We start from the raw sequence: 19,428 nt of genomic DNA, 5'->3' as shown, positions 1-19,428 counted from the left end.
CTGGTCAGTTTGTTTTGGAGAAAAAGAGACCTCTGCAGATAAATTTTGGCTCCCAGCGTCCATAACATTAAACACTCAAGGAAATCTAACCAGGATAAATTTTAGCTGGTTGCAATCTGCAATCCTTACCACTGTTTTTTTTTTTTGTTTGTTTGTTTTCTTACTGGACAAAATAAAGGATTTATTGATGAACAAAGAAAAAGAATATTTATTGCTGCTAAATCTGTAAACCTACAGTAGAATTTACTAATAGTAATTTAAAATTACTATTAGTAATTGCATGTAAATTACCATCTTGATTTTATGTTATTTGCAATGTGCATATCACCAGCTAAAAGTTTAGCTATGCAAATACATATGCTTTGGATCATTAACATCTCCTTGAGAAAGCAGGGCACCCATCCATCCATCCATCCACCCATCATGTTGAATACTGACCGGATGTTGACATTTTGTTATACGGAAGTGAAGCGGCATTTAATGTCCCTACGTAGTTCCCATCTATTTCAGAGGTCTTAAACTCTGTGAATACAGTCACTCGTTTTGAACTAAAGTGTCAAAATTGACAGATTGTATTTTCTCTTCACTAGCAATATCTTCGAAATTAGGTGACATTCAGCTATTTTACGTTGCAACAGCGGTGCAATTCAGAGAATATAACTGCAGTTCTGTAGGATTAATGGCCTTTATGCTTAGTTGATGACAAATCATTTGGAATATGCTTTGTCCAGTTCACATTGCGTCTCAAAAACTCGATACCATACAAAGTTTAGGTATCCCAAGCATTATTTTCCAGAATATATGGCTTGTTTTGGTGTGCGCTCAGGGAGTAACTGTATTGTCCGATTGTTCATGAAGGCATCACAAGCTAAACGACAGGAATGTGGCTTGGTGGTTTAACGGGAAGAGGAGGATCGATCCTCATGAATGGATATATCAACCTACGTTTACTGTAAGTATGAATATTGTCATGTCCTCTGTGATTGCTAGAGTTTGCAAAGCTAGAAACGGAAGCATTGTGTTTCAACGGCTCAGCTAGTTTATAAGCAGCTAACGTAGCCAGCTAACCCTTGCTAGCTAGCTTACTGACAGTGTTTCTTAACGGTAACACAAACAACATAAGCTGAGGCAGGCAGCTCACCTCTCTGGCTAATGTTACTTCACTAACAGTCATTTTAGTGTTTTCACTGAGCTCTGGTTTCAGAGAGCAAACGTGTCTTCTTGGCTGATGTTATTGTTATGTAGCTAACGTTGCACTTGGGAATGGCTTTAAAGTTACCTCAAACCTTTGGGAGCATTTACCTAAGGTTAGATACAGAAGAAATGACATTTTACTTGATAGCCTCTATGCTTAACAACATAGCCATTTTCAGCTCACATTGCCTGTGCTGTTATTTTTCTGTCGGTGTAACATATATATTATAACTTTTATCTCACGCTAAAGCGTTATCATCATTTGTTACGGGAAACTGCACTCGGCTTTTGGCTGATATTTAAAAGACCTGCCAATCCAGCTGGGATCGATACCGGTGGTTCCAGTCCTGCTTTGAATATTGCTGTTATCCTTCGTTTACATATGCACATCAGGCTGTCCCTTTAAAGTCTTACTGATGTCCTGTACTGACTGCAGCCTACAGCTGTGTAACGTTAGCTGCTTTATTTGAAGTGATAAACATCTGAACAAACTTTAATTAAGTCATGCTAAAAACCTGTATAGTATGGGTGTCAAGTTTTCATCTTTTATAAGCCCAAGTCGCTGCCTGCATGTTGCTGTCGTGCTATCATTGACTGGTCAATAGAAATAGGTGTTTTTCCATTGTGCTAAAGCTGTAACATTAAGGTACCTTCTATGATATAAGTTAGCTGTGGTATCTGTAAACAGACAGTGTCAAAAAAACAAAGCAAAACAATACAAACAAAAAACACTGGTTTGTTTTGGAATGGCAGTACTCAAGTTTCTGCTATCTGTTAGTGAAACTAAAATACACAAAAGTTTTAGTGATAGTAGTCCACAGAGGAAACGTTAAGCAGTAATATCTGGAAGGTGAGCAACATTCATACAGAGTGAAATGACAAAGTGGTATTTGATTGATAAACTGAGTGATGTGATTTTGGCATCTGATGAGCCTGAGAGGTGCTATGCAAAAAGTATCTGGAACGTATGCAGAGGAACCTTTGTGAAATCAACATAGTGAAATCAGTGATAGCTGAGTTGAAAAGTAAACCAACTCATATTACCCTGGCAGAGAAACACTGTGTAACAAGCCTTAAAGGGATACTTATGCACATCACTAATATTACACTGTGCACCACATTCCAGCTGGATGCCAATTTGTAATATTTGGAATTGGAATGATAATAGGCTGAAGTGACTGAGCCAGATGTTTTGTGGGGACAGATGCTTCACAAGTAGAAAATGACTTATATTTTATTATGTTTTTGGACATGTATTAAATAAATTGTCACTTATCTCTTTTTTTTTTTATCATACAGCATGTGGTGGTGATTGTTAGACAGACAGTCATATAATTAAAGTGAACTCCAGGTCACCACCTATAACATTATTGCTAGGTGTGTGCTAAGTAAGACAATAAGTTAGTCCACCTGTGGCAGGACGCCATCTGCCTGTCAGTAAGCTTTAAAAGCTACAGCTCTGATCAATAATTTCACTCTCTATGAGCTTTTGTCCTCTGACAGTTTCTCTTTAAGTTTTCAAAGCTTCTTTGAAAACTTTTTTTCAAAGATTCTGTTTCTGTATTTGCAAAGCTTCATGTATGGTCATCTACAATCTAATTGACACACCTACTTGTGAAATATATAGATATAAGCATCCAGAATTTTATTTAGATGTGCTCGGTAGTGCTTTAGAGTTGCTGTCTTGGTGTTCACATTGTGTTTGTTTGTCTCTGCCTAACCCACAGGTCATGCATGCAGCTGGGCCTGTAGCCTGAGCTTTGTACACCCTCAGCCCCTGAGCCAGTGGCCTTCCAGTAACGGGGGGCTCTTCCTCCCTCTAGGCTCTGTTTCTCCCCACTGTGCCCCCATCAGCCCCAGAGTTCCCTATGTTAACCCTCTTGAGCATGTTTTACTATATCTGTCTGCGGCGACGCTCCAGGAGTGGGACTCGAGGCGAGGCTCTGACCAGTCGGCGGGCCGTGGAGTCCGGCCAGCGAGCTGTGTTGCCGGTGAGTGTGGAGGTGGAGCAGTTTGCCAAGGAGGTTCTGGACTTCAGCTCCCACTATGGCAGTGAGAATAGCATGTCCTACACCATGTGGAACCTGGCCGGGGTGCCTAACGTCTACCCCAGCTCAGGGGACTTCACTCAGACAGCGGTGTTCAGAGCTTATGGGAAATGGTGGGAACAGTGTGCCAGTGCTCCTCCACCTTTCCGCCGCACCCCTAAAGGATTCCACAGCCAGGATTATATTGAACTTGGCTTTGAGGAGCCTGTCTACCCTACAGCTGTGGAGGTGCTTGAGACTTATTACCCTGGAGCCATTGTCCAGATTCTGGCCTGCTCTCACAACCCCTTCTCCCAGAACCCACCGACTGATGTCAGGTAAAGACAAACAACTGTCTAGGAAACAATCATCAGTCATTCACAGTTCTCCGATCCAATGTTTAGTCATAAACATGTCTAAAAAAAACATGCAATACAAGAAGGTGCACACATAGTTAAAGTAGAAGCCAGTCCTCTAGTTTTTGGAATAAACTTTGGTGACATGACTGGCCTTATTTTAATTACTCTGTCCCTATTGCTTGCAATATTAAGACCTAGCATTCATATTATTCATCAAATTGGCTTTCCTTTATTATTTCCCTTTGTTCGGAAAAAATACCATCAAATTGTTATGGAAAGGGCTCTATAAATAATGTTTATGGCTACTTTAGGAAATTGTTTCAACTCCACAGCTTCCTCTCAGAGCAGCACTCAGGTTTCTGCTGTTTAATTGCTAAACCAGAAGACGCAAAGTTTAAATGATAATAGTCCAAAGAGAAAACTGTAAGCAGGGTAGTGTTTGACGTTTTTCCCCAATCAAATACAGGAAAGCTATAGCAGATAAAAGCTAGTAAGAGATGACAAAGTTGTATTTAATTGATAAAATCACTGATATGAATTTGGCATCTGATCACCCTGAAAAGTGCTGTGAAAAAGTTCAGAAGTAAGCCAACTCTAATTACTCTGGCAGAGACACACTCTGTAACCAGCCTTAAAGGGCTATTCTTTCACATCACTGAAGTGACACTGTGCACCTAATCCCAATTTATGCCAATTTGTAATATTTGGAATTGTCATAATTGTATTCCATAGGTAATAATAGGCTTAAGTGACAAAGATATTGTATTATCAGCCAGATAATTTGTGGGCACAGCTGCTTTTTACGAGTAGAACATGACTTAGATGTTTTTGGACATGTATTAAATGAATTGTCAGCAAACTCCTCTCTTTCTTTATCATACAGCATGCAATAGTGGTTTTTAGACAGTTACATAATTATAGTGAACTCCAGTTCTTTGTGTGATTGTGTGATTTAGAAAAATAAAGATAAAAAAAAATCATTTTTTTTGGAAATATTGGTTCTCTTAGGAATGTTTGTTTAGCACCATCAGTGTGCATGTGGTGCACTAGTTATCAATACAAGGCCCTCATTCTGCATGGCCGTGGAGAGTTCCTTCATAAGAGGGCCACAGGAGTATGGATTGTAGCCACTGTCAAAATAAACAAAATGGAAAATTGACCCGTTGCCAAAAATGTAAATCTGACTGTGTATTATGGTGCTCTCACACCTAACCTGTTTGATTCGGTTAAAACAAACCAATTTGGGCTGGCGTGAAAGCTCTGAATGAAAACCTGGTGTAGAACAAACAACTGAATTGAGACTGCTTGAAAAGATGGGATGTCAGAAGAAATGATTCAACCACAGGATTTTATGATATTAGGAGATATGTGATTTTAAAAGCCTAGCTGCCAATAAATCCATCTGCTGATTACTGAATTTATTCAGTAAGGGATATTATAAATGATACATAAAAGGCCATGTACTCTGATATGCTGTTTTTATGAAAATCATTTGGTAACGATGGCAACACATATACGAAAGTCAGAGCGGGTATTTTCCCTGATTTAACAGCTGTTTAAACTGATATGCTTGTATCTGACTCAGTGTACTTTGTCAGGTCATTAAGTCCATTAAAATGTGTGTAACAGTGATCCCACAGTGATAAGCCAGAGTCATCACTGTACAAGATGCCTCCTTTTCATCCTGACTCATTACATACCTGTCACTCATTAGTTGATTTGCAGTCTGATAATACAACTACTACTGCTTGTCATCAGTTATTTCTTCTTGAGCTCCTTGTAATACCAAAGAACATAAATACATCAGAACCATTTAAGTGTTGCATAAACTTCTTGGAGATTGACCTAATGATGCAGGATGACAATCGCCAAAACTCTCCAATCAACGAGTTACCCGTCAGTCTGTATCATGACATGTTTTCTCTTCTCGGTTCGTTTGTAAAAAGTCATTGTTAACAGGAACCTGAACCAGAATTGATAAGCAACAATGTATCATTTTCTTCCTGTGACCACATTAACTGGAGTACAGGTGTGAATGCAGACTCAGAATTCTACATATAATCCACTGTAAAAATGCTATTACTCATATCCTCTGCAAGTCTGCAGTGAGGACAGCAGGAGGGAGCTACAGTTGTTCTCTCTACACAGTTTGCCCTTCACCAGTCCTTGCTGTCTTTTTTTTTTTTGTCAAACCAGCAATCTGTGAAGTTGTGAATGTGGCATGATGTTGTCCAATGCCACGGCTTTTTTCCCACAGGTCATTGCACATTGGATTGAGGTACATAAACAACCACAGAAACACTGAGCTGACAACTGAAGATGTGAGACGAAAGTGAGGGAATGCAACTGTGGTGGATTATAAATATGGTTAAGTGTTATAAGCCATATAAAGCAGTAGAGTTAAAGAAATGACTGCACAGATCCAGTGGACTGTTTGCACGGAACTACAGATAGACTGGAAGCCTCAAATCAACACTGTTATAGGCCTATTTTCAGCTGGTAAAATGTTGATCACAGGTGACAGCTTGTTGTGGCTTTACAGTAAAACTCTGTCTCTTGTCCAGGTGGGAGGTGTTGTGGTCAGGTGAGCCCACCAAGGTGCTGACACCCCAGGCACGTCAGTTTTCTCCTACCATCAAGCATATCAGCTTCCCTACCAACCTGCTGCGCCTGGAGGTCAACAGCTCTCTGCTGGACTACTACACTGAGCTGGACGCTGTCATCCTGCGAGGGGTAAAAGAGAGGCCCATGCTGGCCCTCTATAAGATGCCTGTCATTGACATTAATGACCTGAGTGACAGCGAGGAGGAGCTGTCTGATGTTGGAGGTCCATTCAGACAAGGAGACAGCAGGCACCAGAGGACAGGCAATGGCTACTTTGACAAACTGCCCTACGAGGTGATTACAGACCATAACAATATGTACACTGAATCACTCAGATACGCACCAAATTCAGTTTTTGTTATTCAGATGTGATTTTGTAACATTAGGAGGGGTAGAAATATTTTTGACTAGTACTCATTTTCCAAATGTTGGGTTAAAGTTTCCCTCGAGTGATCATTTTGCTGTATTTTGAGAAGTATAAAGGTTCCACCATTCTACTGGCATCTACATTCCACGATGCATTGCAGCATTTATTGGCATATAACCCTCACTTGAAGTGTAGTGGATTAGTGTGAAATCATTGGCAGGGCTGTGTATCACAATACCCACATACACATGCATCCTTACGCATGAGACAAACAGGAACCCACTCATAAAAACAGCGCTTCACAGCACCACTGTAGTGCCAGTTCTCCACAGGATACCTTTAAGCCAGTGTCCGAATGCTTTTTACATTTAGGCATGAAAAGTAGAAACTTGAATTGATTCACATAATGGTAAAAACATTACAAAATTAAAAGATGTGTCTCTGAATGTCATCAACTCACAGTATTTTAATTGTATTATAATTATTATTATTATTGTTGTTTTTATTCTTCTTCTTCTTATTATTATTATTATGGTACACCATAAGCCTGAAACTAATAATAATTTTTAGTTATTGAATCTATTGATTATCTCCACCTGTCTGTGTCTGTGTCTGTGTCTCTGTCTGTGAGTGTGTGTGTGTGAGTGCGTGTGTGTGTGTGTGTGTATTTGTCTGTCCACAGCTAATCTGGCAAACTACTGGACCAATCACTCTAAAATTTATGATCACATTTATGACTGTAAGCTCAATGAAATCTTGTGGTTGTGGTGATTCACAATTGTTGACAAACCTGTTACATTGGCTCCTCACTATTCTAAACTAGATGATTGATGAACAAAATCACATAGCAAGGTGTTACCTGCTGTTGGCTCGGCTAAAAAAAAGAGGCCTTGCTGCCAGTTGCAAGCAGCTTTTTGACCTTCATCATGGCTCAAAAACTGACATCCACAGAAAAGTTTGATCTCATTTTGAAGTGGGCAATTGGCAGATTAGTTCTATATCCAGTATGTTGCAATCCACTAAAGTAAGCCATAATTCAAGGGGGAAAAAAAACCCAAAAAAGGCTTTTGTTATCTTAATCTGCCATCTTACTTGTAAGGGGGCAAGAGGGGCAATTCGCGTGGGTGCAGCTGCATCTTGTCTTCTGTTCGGCGTGGCTGTGATCAGCTCCAGCAGCCACCGGGCGGAAAGCTGCACTCTACTGAAAGCAATTTTCTGGTTATATTTGCAATATTTTGTCCAAGTAATGTAATTAAGTAGTAGTCCAATTGGACATCTTCAAATTATGTGTTTTGTGTGATCACCAGTCCAAAATCTAAACATAAAAACCCTCACATTAAAGAAGCAGGAACCAGAGAACGTTTTTCACTTTTGTGTTATAAACTTTAATCAATTCATTGACTGTTTCAGCACTATGGCACTGCAGCCAATTTGCTTTTAGTCTGCCTGACATAGAGAACTAAAAAAAAAAAAAAAAAATCATTTTCTCATTTTGTCACCTTATACCCAAAAATAATTCATATAATCATCTGTCACAATATTATATAGATTCCTAGAAACTGACTGCAGATGATGATCATAACTTACAATGACCTCCAAGGTCATTAGCAGCAGTTAGCCCCTAAAATCATTATATGTGTCCCAGGTGGTGGGTGTATATGCACTCTGTAATAACAAGTATTCCGCACAAACACATGAACATTGTGGCTTGGACTCATTCTGACACTCGATCTCGTTTGCACTCACGGACACAGAGTCATTTTCATGCCATACAGATGTATCATATTGTCTGTAGCAAGCTTCAAAACACCGGCAGTACTCTTGATATTCGTTCTCTTATCTCCTCTCCAAACCGCTGCCATTAACAGCAGTCTTCACAACCGCCGTGTGTTTGTTTCAGAAACACAATATAGCTATTATCTGTCAGCTGATACCCGCTTGAACACCGTGTATTGTTAATTCACTGCAACACACACTCACGCGGGCACAGTCATTCTTTCTCTTTGAGAGGCACACGAACACAGTGCAAAACAAGCCGGCTCACCTCTCCACTGATCCTGCTATCAGTGCTTTGTGTCCCAGATAAACACTATTAAGATCTGCCTGACAGAGGGGACGCAATTAACATTCTCCAGACTTCTCTTGTTATTCTCTGTTCTCTACTAGCTTCTACTACTCTTTAGTGTTCTCTGTTATACTTTGTTTTCTGCTATGTTCTTAGACCAGATCTAACAGTCTTTTGTCCCCCCGCCCCCCTTTGCCTTACCCCTTCTGTCTCCTCTGCTACCCACTCTCCCCATCTTCCATCCATAGCTCATCCAGCTGATACTGAGCCACCTGACCCTGCCAGACCTCTGCCGTCTGGCCCAGAGCTGTAAGCTGCTGCACCAGCACTGCTGCGACCCACTGCAGTACACCCAGCTGAGTCTGCAGCCCTACTGGAGCCGGCTGAGTGACGCCTCCTTGGGACACCTGCAGAGCCGCTGCACCCTCCTCCAGAGGCTCAACCTGTCCTGGACCGGCAACCGCGGAGCTCTCACCCTGACCGGCTTCAGCAGGTCAGACTGTCAGCGGGCCACAAGTGCTAGAAAACAGGGAGGTGACCTTGGAAAACTAGCAAATGCTCACAAGCTTTTGTTTTGAGGGAGGGACATGCTGAGACAAAGAAAATGGTCTGAAACCTTTTCTGTAAAATGAAATAAGAGATCATGTAAAAGGACGTTATTGTCTAACATGGAGACAGGTTGCTGACTTTCTCTCATGTCTTTCCCTTTTCTTTTATTCTCCCCCTCAGCTTTCTGAAGGCCTGTGGTCTCAGCCTGGGCTGCCTGGAGCTGTCTTGCTGCCACTTCCTGAACGAGGCCTGTCTGGAGGTCATTTCTCAGACTTGTCCTGGGCTACAGGAACTCAACCTGTCCTCCTGCGACCGCCTCCACCCCCAGGCCTTCACACACATCTCCAAACTAACACGCCTCCGCCGGCTGGTGCTCTACCGGACCAAGATAGAGGTAAGCATGGTCAACAGCGTATCTGAGAAACCACAATCAGAATGACATTTTCACCTGCGTGCTAATAGCTGTCCTGTCCAAATACAGCAGGCACACTGTAGATGGTTAATGATATGTTTGTATGTCAAATGGCTGCCCAGTTTGTTTGTAATAAACAGGTTTCTTAGTTACACTTTAGACATGCAAGGCTTCATTTCTCCACCTTTTCAGTATTAAGTATTTAATATATATGAAATGTCATACTAGAAAATTATAGTAGGAGTCTCTTAACTTTGAAGGAGTTAGATTTACTTTCATGAAAGATTTCCTTTAGTTATTCAATTATGTGAATATAATGGAATAAAGAGAGGTGTAATTCACAGAAGGAAAAGGTCACGCAATTTGATCAAATTTCTTGGAAACATTTTTGCCAACAGGTAAATTGTCAGTGATAAAGCAGTTGTCATGGATATTCATTTTGATCTTTTAAAAGGCATTATATTTATGTCCCCTTAAAGTAAACCCTCACAATTAACTCTTCAGCATGTGAACAGCAGATGACATGAGTTTTCATGACAATAAGCAAACTTCATCTGCTTATGAAGTCTGTGTTAAACAGTCAAAAGCAAGTTTAGAGTCAACAGTCGGTTTCAGTGATGGTTTAATGTACATACACTACATTTCCCATGTACTGTATCTCCCTCTCCTGTCATATCTAAGAGGAAAGCTGGTCAAAAGCACAAGATGCCAAAATCATCAAGTCAATACTAAAGATCAGATGCTAAGTAAAGAATCAAACAGATGGATAAGTCACATGTGTATGCTAATTACAAGGCAAAAAAAAAGGCGTTAAAGGTCTAGTATGTGGGATTCAGCAGCATTACGGTGAGACTGCAAAACTGAAACTTCACCTGTATGCCAAACGTGTAGGACAACAACAGCGGCCAAAGCAAAAATGCAAAAATGAAATGGCCTTATCTAGAGCCAGTGTTTGATTTATCCATTTAGAACAAAATTGCAGGACCTTTAATGAATATTCACATTATCAACGGCGAAAAGACTGACGTGGTTGGACATCTGAGCATTATACCAAGGCCATTTATGGTCAGTCCTTACTCCCTGCTGCTTCATGTTTGCATTAACAGTTCAGGACAGTTATCAATTTTGTTTTGCTGCAATGGTAATCATTTTCTCTCTTGTTTACAGACATTCTGTAGAGCAAATTTATCTTGTGTTCCTAGAAGAGATGATTGCCATCTTTCACAGAACTAAATGCTGCTGTGTCTGCTGCAGTAGGAAGCTTCCATGAATTCTGGATTACTAATGAATTACGGTTTGCCTACAGTAAAATACAGTAAGCCCAGTCTTACCAGACTACTGTAGATTCAGCTTATGACACGTAATAGCCAAGTCATGCTAACTCACAACCTCTGTACCTGGTTGCGTACATTAGTTGTACTAGCTATGAGCAGGTCAACCAAAGAGTGATCTTTCTATGTCAGATCATTTCATTTTGATGGTTTTTAAAGGCACTGAAACAAATGGAACAAAAAAATAAACATAAATTTAATGAGTGGGGTTTCTTGGGGGTTTTTGGTCCTATTTTATAATAAAAACAATCTCAGGAGCCGTTTGACTTATTTTTGTCGAACATAATATCTTTAGCTATTGGCTGCAGTTTGTTCTGTACGTGATAAATGGCTTCACAAATTATAACATGTATAGTGTCATTTCAGTTTAATGAAACTATAACTATTAACCTTAATTTTGGAGTAATGATCTCCACAAGCTGCTTATGTGACGGTATGTGTTTTGGGTGTAGCTCATTCTATGTTGTTGTCTTTTGAGATGAACTGAGTCAACTCTGAGCTTAGGGGGTCTTAAAGACCTGTACTGCGTGTGTTCAGGTTCAGGCCTGTCTGACGTGTAAAACCGCTGTATTGTGTTTTGGTGTTACACCTCAGCGTTTCCTCAGTGTTTGTCATGTTTCAGAGCGGCGGCGTGGGCAGGAGGCAGTATAGAGTTTCTGCGGTGGAGCCAGGCAGCATGCTGCAGGTTGTTTATACGCAGGCAGACAGAGCAAGCTGTGTGTCTGTTTGAGGCCCTGACATCTCAGCTGTCATTACCCTGTCACTGCTCTAATTAAATGGCTAGCTTGCTGGAGAGAGGCGTTTATAAAGATGCCAGCGACAGACTCGAGCATACGCACCAAACACACACGCACACACAAAAGGCTTTCACTTTCATCCTGCCACTTTTTTCCTGCCACTGAGGTACATGTGTTGGCAGTTGCATTGTTGAATTCCCATATCTCTATCCATGCTGTAGAGCCACTGGAGAGGTCTCTGTCCTCCCTCTGCTTGACTTTGTGAGGAGACGTAAAAACTAGCTGTTGTGCCGTATTAAATTCCCTTAAATACAATAAGTGCAACCCAAGTGTCCCAAGCAGCAGACAGGAAATCACTTAGGGAAACTTTGGATGACATGACTAGACGTGTTGCTGATAGTTAAAAGTATATTGTTATTTTAATGTATAACTTTTTGATTTATGCCCAGATAAGATAACTGGGGTTTAGTTTGTTTCCTGATTTGTTGCAGTATCCTGACTGCAAGTTGCAAGGTTCTTAGAGGGCTTTTTCATTTGCACCAAGTCAAACCATGTCAAGTTGATTTTAAGTTTCCGTTACTAGTTTATACACACCAAGCTGTGACCAAATGGACCATTTCAGGGCAGGGTGTCTGGAGGTCCTCAAGTTTTATAATGTCTCAAATTCAGTCCCATAAATATTAGGGCTTAGCAGAAATTAAATTCTCCCACATTTGAATTTGCAAGGTTTTAATTGCCATAAATATTTCATGTAATTTATTTAATCCATCTTTTCTATTTTTTCTGTTGTCAAATGAGTCAAGTGCTTCTGTGTGAAAGTCCACATTTCTGATGTTACGAATCTTTAAACTTACCGCTGAATCTAATACTGTGATTTTACTGAAAACCTGCACTTAACCCGCAATATGTAGATCAGCCTAACTCATTTTAATAACCATTTACTACATAAAACCCACCTCTGCATCGTATTACAGATACACTACTTACCATTATACTTGCCTTCAATGCTCGAAGTTGAATTTTCCAGTCAGTCTTAAATGTGGTTCAAAGCAGGGTTCCACAGTCATGGAAAACCTGGAAAAGTAATGTAATTTTGCAGTGTCATTTACCAGGCCTGGAAAAGTTACCGACTATTAGAGATTGGAAAAGGTTGCTGTTTAATTTCAAAATAATACTTAACATTTGGAGTAAAGTATACCATAGGCTACAAGCCTGTTTTTGTGATACTTCGTAAATGGCCATTACATGTTATGATTGGTCCTTGAAAAGCCATCGAAAGGTTTTAAAATTTTGTACATGCAAATGTGTGAACTCTGTAAAAATGATCGTCATTATTGGGGATGATTCTTCGTCAATATTCACAGACGATTCTAGATCCAATACGTCATTCCATCACCATATTTAAAGCAATAAGCTGTAAATGCTGAGCAAAGTTGTAACAACAGCCTACAATTCCATGATGATATGTAGCTGGCTACAAACAGCTGTTTTACAGTGCAATAATAAACAGTGCTTTTAAATGTCATTGACTCTAGACAGCCGTGTCATTATTTAAAGGCACGCCTTGAAACAGATAGCTCTGTTGTATAGAGATGCAAATACCTGCTGTACTGTTCTGACAGGCAGAGTCAAACAAAATGAGTCCAGCCATGCCAGCACATGTGTGTGGAAAAGGGCTATTGCTGCCCCTCCCACTGTCTTGGAGGATGTCCTGGCCAACCTTTTCAGTCAGCTGGCTGACATTGTGGGATCTTTGGCTTGTTTAAGCTCACCTGGGCCTTCCAGACTATAAAAACTGCTTCATGTGTTAATTCTGTCTCTCTCTTCCTACAGCTGATGTCCACCCTGCATCATCATCATCATTTGCATTTGCACATACATCCACGCGCTGCTTGCATAGTTAATGCTGATCTGCACACTCCATTGTTCATATGAGTTAACCTTAGTTTAATAAATTATTTCGTGGACTCCCTCCTTGTTACATTCCCTCATCCAGTTAGTTATAGATATTACAAATCCTAACTGGATTGGATAAGATTTTTTTAAATATAATATTGGTAATAAAATGACAGCTCTAATTTTTTGTTTTGTCTTTCTCAATATTGTCTCTGCAGCAAACAGCTATTCTGAGCATCCTGACTTTCTGCATAGAGCTGAGACACCTCAACCTAGGAAGCTGTGTGAGGGTGAGAATGTACACACACACATACACACACACACACACACACAAACACACACACACACACACACACACACACACACACACACAGGAAGAAGTCCAAACACAGTCTGTTAACTACACAATCCACCATGTGGCCCCGTTGGATAGAAGCTTGCCCAAAAGATGGCAGAGACATCAGCAGTGTTGCAATAATTTAGCTGCTAACAATAAACTGGTTGGATGTAAAATCAATGAAGGATAGTGATAATGGCACTAAACACAATTAAGTGAGTAATTTATTGTCCACCCTTGACTTCAGTATCATTTCACTCTCCGTAAACATATTTTCCTCATTTGCTGATTGTCTAAAAGTTGTAATATCCATTCATTGCCCAGGCAAAAAAATGTTCTGTGTGCTGTCATTACTATGGGTAAGGTGCCTGCACTGGCTGTGTGGGTGTTAAATTGCATTTCTTTGCTTTCATCTTTGGATGAAAGGATGAAATATGGCCAACATTAACTGACACCAAAGTACAATAACAGCTCTGCAAACACAAATCAGTTCTTTCTGGTCAAGGTGTGGTCTGTGAGTGCTTTGTTCTCTCTTGAGGAAGTCAGGTTATGTCCCTCAAACCAGCCAATGCAGCTAATCAGCTTTTTATTATGTTACATTTTAAACGTTTGCTCAAAATGTAGAACACAAGACAACCGACTCACTCATTACTTCATTTCCTCTCACAGCAGCATTTTCTCACTCCAGTGTAAGATCCAAAAAGAAAATTAATGAGTTCTGTGACTAAGTGACATACCACAGAGAAGAACATTTTATGGTCACAGAATCTGTTGACAACGTTGCTCATGACAGTCACACAGACATAGTAGGCATAGAAATCATGTCTTCTGAATCAATTGCAAAATTTCAGGATGCTGCTGCAGAGTTGCATGTTATGAGGGTCTATTTTAAAGCTGATGTGGACCGTTGCCCTGCAAATGCTGCTGCATGCGATGGAGACAGTATAAATTACAGTGTAAGTAGTTGTTAACTGCTGCCTGTCTCTGCTGCAGATTGAGGACTATGACGTTGTGGCCAGTATGCTGGCGGCTCGCTGTCGCTCACTCTGCTCGCTGGACCTGTGGCGCTGCAGAAACCTGACTGATCGAGGCCTGGCGGAGCTCGTCTCAGGCTGCAGGTAGGCAATACTTATGGGTTCAGTTCTGTAAACAGTGTTGATCTTGGAGTCCTCCACGAAGGAGAATTGGAAGGATAGAATTCATTTTTGCCTCGGTATCTCACTAGTTTTCTTTTTTATTATCATTTTTTTAAAGGCAATCATATAAAGCCCCATTTTTTTACATTGCAGCCTTTAATTTGATCAGTACATTATGAATGTGAAAAACTAAATCTTTCAGTGGCAAAGCAGAGCTTATCTGTTTTAAGTGAATTCATTTTAACGTTTATTTAAGACTCTGGAAGTCGACTGAGGTAGACCATCATTTTCAATGATACTGAGCACGAATAAAGACAGGATGGTGTAGAAGTAAAATAAAAAATATTTACACACAGTTAAAACAAGATCTGAATTAAGACATTTGAGTAGCCGTAATGGTGGAAGAGTGTCCAAATTTAAGCTCCCTTGCAGATTATTTCATGTTTAAGGTGAACTATTAGACATTTTTCCTAGTTCAGTTCTGATTTGGTAAATGTGGAGCAACAAGCTATTTTGCGACCAAGAACCAAGATTTTGTGAGTGTGTGAATGTGTGTACTGAGTCACTCCAGTGCCATGCTGCATGGTGTGTGGTTGCTCAGGATGCTGGAGGAGTTGGACCTGGGCTGGTGTCCCACACTGCAAAGCAGCACCAGATGTTTCCAGCACCTCGCCCGCAGCCTGCCCCACTTGCGCAAACTCTTTCTTACGGCCAACCGCACTGTCTGTGACTCCGACGTAGAGGAGCTGGCTGCCAGCTGCCCCTCACTGCAGCACCTCGACATACTGGGTAAGCTCTTAACTCACACGTGGATATCTGTTTATAAATACATCATTTATTGGCCTGTCATGATAATTAGGTTATGGGTTTATCAAGGTCAGCAAAGTTGATCAAGGTATGTCCATATATCATACAATATTGTCCTTGTGTTTATATGCATGTTTGTTTACATGGGAATGCCACAAAAATTTTAACCATCATGATGTCACAAAGAACAGCAGGGTTTTCCCGACCATTATGAGACTGTGGAACAGCGCCTAAGCATTTTCTTCTAAGCCACATACCAAGCAAAAAACTGTCCTGAGTCATGTGTTGCTGTCATTTGGTTGAATATCATCTACTAACTTTACTTGCTTTATGCTGTTATATTATCATTATATTAGTGGCATAAAATGGTCTACAAATGACAGTAATATTTTTTATTACATTTATTTCTGGGACAAAATATCATCCAAAAAAGTAGTTTTGTGACAGGCTTAGTCATTTGTCAATTATTTGTTAATGATGGTCATAATCAATTCATTTAACTTTAGCTGCTATTATTTTTTCATATAATCCTGACATTTAGAATTGTGGAACATGGTCCCATGTCATCATCAGAGCAGCTAGCCTTAATATGCAAACATTGCCATATATATAACGGTTTAACCTTGTTCTTTACTCTATATTGTCATCATGTCTGAGATTAAGGAACTGTATCAAAGAATCATTGAAATATTTCTGTATTTTCAGAAGTGCTCTTGATGTGGACATTTTCCCCCCTTGCATTTAATTGTTGTACAGAAGTTAAAAGTTTAAGACAATAATTTAGAAGTTTTTTATCTTCACTATCATATCTTTAATTTCTTACAATTTCACGTGATACTTACTGGGATAAATTCATTATTTTAGTTTATTTTGGTAAAGTTTGCATTTGAGAATTTCTGAAAAAGTTAACTGCAAAGAGAAACCCACATAATCTGCTTAATATTTATATGAATAAAATCCCGCTCACTAAGCACAGTTGCGACAGCAGTCTATGGCAGTAACTGCTGTGCACAAACACTATAGTTTCAGTTGCGTAAGGTGATGGGTTTGGCAGCACAGTAGCATGACATGCTATTCAGATTGGCTCCTGCTGCTGATGTGACCAGTTAAAGGTGTGTTGCAGTATCTGGGTTGGTCTGTATTCTGGAGAGTAAATCATGCGGTGCAAGTAATTAACATGAAGCTTGTTAATTTGGGTCTGGACTCTATGTAGACATAGTAGTAAGTGATATATTACAATGGTTTTTCCATTTGATTTACTTAGAAATGTGTAGATACAGTTTTTTGCCTCTTTACTTGCTTTATTTCCTGCATTTTATTTATGTGTTCATCTTATGTTTTTATAATGTATCTTTTTATCCCTGTTGTGACCTGTCTCATGTTTAGGTACGAGGTTGGTTAGTGCTGCCTCACTGAAGAAACTCCTGCAGTCTTGTCCCCGGCTTCTCCTCCTGGACGTCTCCTTCTGTTCACAGATAGACATGCGGGTTGTCCAAGAGCTCTCTGGCCTCTTCCCCAATGTGGCTATCAAGAAGAGCTTCACTCAGTGACCCCAGCCTCGTCTCATTTCCCACAGTTCAGAGGAAGTAAGAGGAGAGAAGTGCTCGCCAGCAGACACTGCCCCAAAGTGAATAAGAGGCAGGTCAGATGCTGTAGGAGATTGCTGACCCGCTTGCGTCTGTATCACAGACGAGATCTTCTTTTTGCAGGTCAGTAAATAAAGCAGTTGCACTGGGTGAGGAGGTTCTTTGGATTAACTGGCTCAACGCAAACAACTACAGACTGGCAATCACAGTATTAAAGAACGTGAGACTTATTAGTTGTTATTTTTTTTGGACACTTGAAATCAGGGTCGTTGCAGTAAAGCTGCTACATCTTTCCCAGAATCTGAATCACCACTTGTGTATTGCCAAGCAACACAAGGCTCGGAAATATGCCTTGGTACTGGGTGCAAAACACAAAACAAAAACATTTCTGAGCAATCCTCCCTTGAACATCTTGTCAGGACAACATAAAGGGACAAAAACATTTTTGAAGCATACCCTTATTTGAAGCAGTTGGAAAATCTACAGTAGGAGTTGTTAGTCACATATTTATTTTAGCTTTTAAAATCATTACAGATCAGGACCTTGGTCAGTGCCTTGTCAGAATGTGCAGCGATCATGCTGGTTGTCGTAATGTATGAGGGTCATTCTGAAGGCATCTGACAACAAAAGCCAGCTTGATTTAGTTAAAAGGAATCATGCTTGATGCCGTTGTGTTGGAAGGTATCAGGAGCTTTAAGGGTGAAAACAAAGGAGTAAACGCAGCCTTATTTCACACACTGTGCTGCTGTGTGAATCGTGTCAACCCAAACCTTATTGCAATTATCACAAGTTATTTGTTGCTGAAGAATTATACACGGGGATCTCATGTGGAAAAGAAACACACCATCAGTTGTCTTTGCACCTGAGATGTACTAACGAGTATTCTTCAGACACACGTTTGAGAACTTGTGAAACAGCAGATGAACAGAATAACATTCATTTTAATTTACACATGTGCTATAAATGCATAAATAGGAAAAACACCCAGGGCATCACATCAGCAGACTGACTCACATGAAATAAAAGCACAGAGAAGTAAAACAGTTAAAAGATATAAAATATACAATTGTATAAAACTGCAGAAAACTCTCACACAGGAGAAAAATGACAGTTTGGCATTTTGCTTAGAACAAAAGACTGAAAAAAGTAGCAAATCATTCAGTTTTTTATATATTTTCTGTCAACTAATCAGTCAATCAACTAATTATTTCAAGTCTAATTTTCAGTGTTAATCAGACATGTTTGGTGTAATGAATCCATAAAAGAAATCTCTGATAACATAATATGAAGAAATCTCCAAACAAAGTAAATGTGTTTCAGTTAAAGATATACAATGCAGGATTTTCATAAAAATCAGTGTATAGACATTGATGCTATGTTCGGGAGGTTTCTTGGTGTATAGCCCCCAGCCCATAACAGCATGCAGCTGAGGTAGGAGTTTATACAAAGGCAGCAAGTAGTGAGTAGAGATGGGCATTTTAAATAACTTCCATATTTGAGTGCTTGCAGTAGATTTTAACAGTAGTACAAGAATGAAACAATGAAAAACAAGTGCAATTTTAAATTCATTTACTGAACCACAAATTCAAGGTTCACATGAGAAAAATCTGCAGACTTTCTGTCGCTGCCATTAATGTTACATTACATGAGCACTGTGACAGTAATGGATGGTCTCAGAGTCGCTTCTCTCCTGGTCAGGTTAACGTCTGCCTGGTTAGCAAAAGCTAACACAGCAGTGACAAACATCCAACAAAGTGCCGATTAATGGTCCCAATGAACTCACATCAACACCGTCTCATTGTCTTTTTTTAAAACCAGTTCATTACCAGTAAGTAACATTAGCTGTGGGATGCTAACTGTTCCCTGTCACTCTGCGTGTGTGTGTGTGTGTGCGTGTGTGTGTGTGTGCATGTGTGTGTGTGCAGGCAGACTCTCATAAAACTGTTCTCTGGTGCGGAGCTCACACTCCTGCAGCAGTAGTCTCATAATAAACCGAGGGGGGAAAAAGGGGGAGAGCGAGG

General features: G+C 40.1%; 1 protein-coding gene across 1 annotated transcript; it reads left to right on the top strand.

The window, feature by feature from the left end:
- The first annotated feature begins 867 nt into the window (after nt 1-867).
- fbxl4 (F-box and leucine-rich repeat protein 4) lies at nt 868-18,437 on the top strand. Its single transcript, XM_042490251.1, has 9 exons — nt 868-952; nt 2,922-3,559; nt 6,145-6,478; nt 8,865-9,109; nt 9,346-9,559; nt 13,760-13,831; nt 14,872-14,996; nt 15,616-15,803; nt 17,208-18,437. Exons 2-9 carry the CDS (start codon nt 3,063-3,065, stop codon nt 17,369-17,371), a joined length of 1,839 nt encoding a protein of 612 aa, XP_042346185.1. The 5' UTR covers nt 868-952; nt 2,922-3,062; the 3' UTR covers nt 17,372-18,437.
- The last annotated feature ends 991 nt before the right edge of the window (nt 18,438-19,428 follow it).

Source organism: Plectropomus leopardus, chromosome 7, assembly GCF_008729295.1.
Source record: "Plectropomus leopardus isolate mb chromosome 7, YSFRI_Pleo_2.0, whole genome shotgun sequence".
NCBI lineage: Eukaryota > Metazoa > Chordata > Actinopteri > Perciformes > Serranidae > Plectropomus > Plectropomus leopardus.
Note: the sequence above shows the minus strand (reverse complement) of the source record. Positions and strands in the feature narration are given on the sequence as shown.